This window comes from Musa acuminata, chromosome BXJ2-2 (assembly GCF_036884655.1).
Source record: "Musa acuminata AAA Group cultivar baxijiao chromosome BXJ2-2, Cavendish_Baxijiao_AAA, whole genome shotgun sequence".
In the NCBI taxonomy this organism is placed as follows: Eukaryota; Viridiplantae; Streptophyta; class Magnoliopsida; order Zingiberales; family Musaceae; genus Musa; species Musa acuminata.
In genome coordinates this window covers 30,850,830-30,855,030 of record NC_088339.1, presented here as the reverse complement: position 1 = coordinate 30,855,030, position 4,201 = coordinate 30,850,830, and the positions used below count along the sequence as shown (strand labels likewise).

Here is a 4,201-nt window from a genome sequence, read left to right as displayed (position 1 = left end):
CACCACAACGCAGGAGTGGAGGATAGCTTTGTTTATACTACAGAAAGCAAAAACACATTTTGTTTTCTACTTCCGAATGTTTCTTGGAACAGTTTTTGAGATACGAGGATTGCAGCGAAAGCAGGCGATAAGCGTGGACCGTCCGTTGCGACGCCATGTCGACGATCAAAAAATAAGAGAATAAATAAATGATATATACTTTTTATATCGGCTTCGTACCGTAAGCGCCTACGCTGTCCCCGCATCCAATCCCAAGCGTCACCTACGTATCACGCCCGCCAAGCCATTCTTGTCGTTGGATCTTTCATCGACGGTGTGGATTTAATGTTTAATCGAAATGGTCAAACTAAATTTGTACGGTTCTTGGAAAAAACCATTTAACATAGTAATGTTAATAAAAGGGAAGAAAGGGGACAAAACCCTCTGTTGGTCGACTCGCCCTCGCTGCACTCACCTCTCCTCTGCCTCTCGAGTCTCGTCCTTTGATCCGTTCCCGCGCGGCAAGATTCGATTTTGATGCCGGAAACCGGAGCTCGCTGCGGAATCGAATCGATCGGTGCCCCCAGTTCGCGCTTCTGTTGCCGGTTTGGTGGATAGGTTTGAGGGATAAAACCCCGTAGGACCGATCCTTGTCTGCTGGTCCCGACGAAGGTTTTGTGCAGAAATCTGGAGCAGGATCGCGAGCGGGCGATGATTTCTTCGTGGCCGTTTGTCATTTGTTTGGTTCTGTTGGTGTCGATGCCGGTGGTGTTCGTTCTGGCCCACCGGATTCTGATGCCGACGACGCTGCCGGGCATCCCCGATATGGACGAGGCCGACGACGTCGCACTGTTCCGCCGCGCCACCCTTGCCTCCGCCGGGGGTGGTGGGAGCGCCGGGTTACGCCGCAGACCGCCGTCGGCGCCCAAGATCGCGTTTCTGTTCCTCACCAACTCCGACCTCACGTTCGCGCCGCTGTGGGAGCGGTTCTTCCGTGGCCACGAGCGGCTGTTCAACGTCTACGTGCACGCCGACCCTGCCGCCCGCCTCCTCCTCTCGCCGACGCCGTCGTTCCTCGGCCGCTTCATCCCGGCAAAGGCCACGAAGCGCGCCTCGCCGACCCTCATCTCGGCCGCGCGGCGCCTGCTCGCGGCCGCTCTCGTCGACGACCCAGCGAACGCTTTCTTCGCTCTCCTATCCCAGCACTGCGTTCCCCTCCACTCCTTCCGGTTTACCTATCGCGCCCTCCTCGCTGATCCCGGCGCGCCTCCCACTCCCACCGGCGGTCGGCGCCATCGCCGAAGCTACATCGAGATCCTCTCCGGCGAGCCGGGGCTGCGGGACCGGTACGTGGCCCGCGGCGATGACGTGATGATTCACGAGGTACCGTTCGAGCAGTTCCGCGTCGGGTCGCAATTCTTCGTCCTCGCCAGGCGGCACGCCGTGCTGGTGGTGCGCGACCGCCGCCTCTGGAAGAAGTTCAAGATGCCTTGCTTGAAGTCGATGGCGGATTCCTGCTACCCCGAGGAGCACTACTTCCCAACGCTCCTCGAGATGCAGGACCCCCAAGGATGCACTCGTTACACTCTGACAAGAGTGAATTGGACGGACAGCGTCGGCGGGCATCCGCACACGTATCGGCCGCCTGAGATCTCTGCAAGTCTTATCAACCGACTACGGAGGTCCAATTCGACGTACTCATACCTCTTCGCTCGCAAGTTCTCGCCGGATTGCCTCGATCCATTGTTCAAGCTCGCCGACAGCGTGATCTTCCAAGACTAGCATTAAGCTCGTCTTGCTTGAACATTTGAGCTTTAGAATTTGGCTTCAGGGCGAAGGAATTGAGGTATTGAACCGAACTTTTTAACCATAAAGATCATTTTTTTATCATGCATGTTGGTAAAAATAGGTTTTTTTTCTTTTTGTGCTGGATCATGAATTCTGCTTGTGGCTTTACTAACACCAACAATAATCCTGGAGTAATTTTCTTGTGCTAATTTTGGATCATATTTGATCATGAACTGGATATCTATTTGGCATGCTCTTGGTTAAAAATGATGTTTGACATTATATTGCAGGATTTGACTCATTTTTTCTTGTTCAACATTGACCTCTTAGTACCTCCATTGCCTTGACCTGAAGAGATTGTCAGAACCTCATCCTAACTATCTCATCTGTTCCTGGATTAGATTTAAGTGATCATGAGCAATGAAGGATTTTTCATCCTTTTTTATTTTATTGCTTTTGCTGCCACAGAACAGTGAGATGTATTTTGCAGATGATGATTGTTTGTTTGCTTTATTACTGGTGCAGGCATTGATGAGAGTGACCGGCAAAAGATGGGAGCTGATCCATCTCTTCCTCTGCATTCCTAAGCACAATCGACTGTATGTATCAAGTCACTCTTTTCTTCAAAGAAGAAATAAAAGAGACTGTGAAGTGATATAGGATCATTAGACCTCAGCATCACTCATCTGTATGTATGTATGTATGTACACAATGGTCAATAAAAACTGTAAATTTATGAGTATCACCCTCTTCTGTAAACGTTTGTTTTCCCTGTCCACACTGTAGTGTCATTATTTCAATGTGGTTTGAAAAATTCCTCCATCACAATTAACTGGAAAAAGACTCGGTGTCTTCCATAAGGACTTCGCACTGAAGTCATGTCGGATGTAGAATTTTGTGTTATCTGATCAACCAAATCTCGTCTTTTATCTCATTTTCTAAGACTGCTTCCGGTGCGCGATCGCGACTCCAAACGCAAGTCGATAAATGCTTCGAAGAATTGGGTGACGGGAAATTGTAAAAGATTAAGTTATTAAAAATGAGATTTTAATATATTTAAAGTTTTAATAATTGTCTTAAGCTAAATTAGAATTTCAAAGGATTAAGCTATTGGAAAAAGGACCCAAAAGATTTGTATGTTTTAATATCCTCTTCCATATGCAAATTAGATTAGATTTAGCAATGTGAAATTGAACCCCTCTGTATAGTGGAAGTCAATCGCAAACCACAAGCAAACAATGACCAGACGTATTCCAATCTATAGAGTTGACTCACTCGTGTTTTAGCATTATAGATTGCTTGCCATGGAAGCGGCATTCTATAATGCTTGCCACCAGCTAAAAAAATTGCCATCATTCTTTGTTGTGGATATAATATATTATACTTGTTTGACAACCTCAATCATGAGACCTGTGATGTTTCACATTAACAAGCCAGAAAATTTATGACAATGTATTCCATGATTTAGAACACCAGCATGCCAACATCACATTAGGGGAGGAATCAGAGAACAAATGGAGAATGGTAAGTCGAGCAGCACCACTTTGACACATTGAGTTCAATGTGAACCTGAGGTCTGAACAATTCTTTACAGGAGTATTTGATGCGGTCTGCACCTGTTTAAGCCGTGGCGTCGGGGTCGTCGCGGCTTGGTTCGGGTCCGGAAGGCGGTGATCTCCGTGGGGGCGTTCCTCGGGGTCTCCCGGCGGTCGAGCACGGTGGTTCGGGTCGGGAGGTCGGGTCGGTAGTTCGGGTCGGTGGGTCGGGTCGGGAGGAAGCTCCGTCGCAGCTCCTGGAAGAGTCGACCGTCTGGTACCTGCACAAAGGTCGGGCCGAGGCGCTCGACCCGACCCCTCCGACGGCTAAGTTAGCGATGTGGAGAGGGTTTTGGAGGAAGAGATGCCTCCATACAAGTGTGGAGCGTGAGTGTGTCCTCCCCCCCCCATTCCTCTTAGCATGCGAGGGTATTTATAGGGGAGGTTTGATGTTACCTGACGTAGCTATCTGCAGGGCAGGACTGTACCCTTGGTGGCGTCTGACATTGCCACTGGGGCTGCGTGGGAGGCTGAGCTGCTGCAGGGTATGGCGAGCCTCGGGCAGTGTGTCACTCAGGGGGATGCTGTCATGGCGTGTCACATCACCATTTTTGCCTCTATCATATGCCCCCCCCCCCCCCGAAAGGAGCTATGCGTCGGTTTTTGCATGCAGGGAGTCCGATGCATGGCTTCTTACTTCAGGTGGGTTGTTCATGCGGATCCGAGGGGCATGACGCAGACGGGCCGGTCGCGCGAACGCGTCTCGAGCAGCACGAAGCCGAGGAGCATAAGGCAGGTTGAGCCGGCGAGTCGCAAGTCGGAGATCGAAATGGAGCGACCCGGACTATGAGCCGAGGAGCCGGCGAGTCGCAAGTCGGAGATCGAACTGGAGCGACCCG

The 4,201-nt window shown here is 50.4% G+C and overlaps 1 protein-coding gene across 1 annotated transcript; it reads left to right on the top strand.

The window, feature by feature from the left end:
- Positions 1–440: 440 nt before the first annotated feature.
- LOC103975295 (glycosyltransferase BC10) lies at positions 441–2,509 on the top strand. Its single transcript, XM_009390218.3, has 2 exons — positions 441–1,825; positions 2,293–2,509. Exon 1 carries the CDS (start codon positions 691–693, stop codon positions 1,759–1,761), a length of 1,071 nt encoding a protein of 356 aa, XP_009388493.2. The 5' UTR covers positions 441–690; the 3' UTR covers positions 1,762–1,825; positions 2,293–2,509.
- Positions 2,510–4,201: the final 1,692 nt, after the last annotated feature.

Excerpts from the sequence above, each read along its gene's own strand:
- LOC103975295 (XM_009390218.3), top strand. The coding sequence starts at position 691 with ATGATTTCTTCGTGGCCGTTTGTCATTTGTTTGGTTCTGTTGGTGTCG.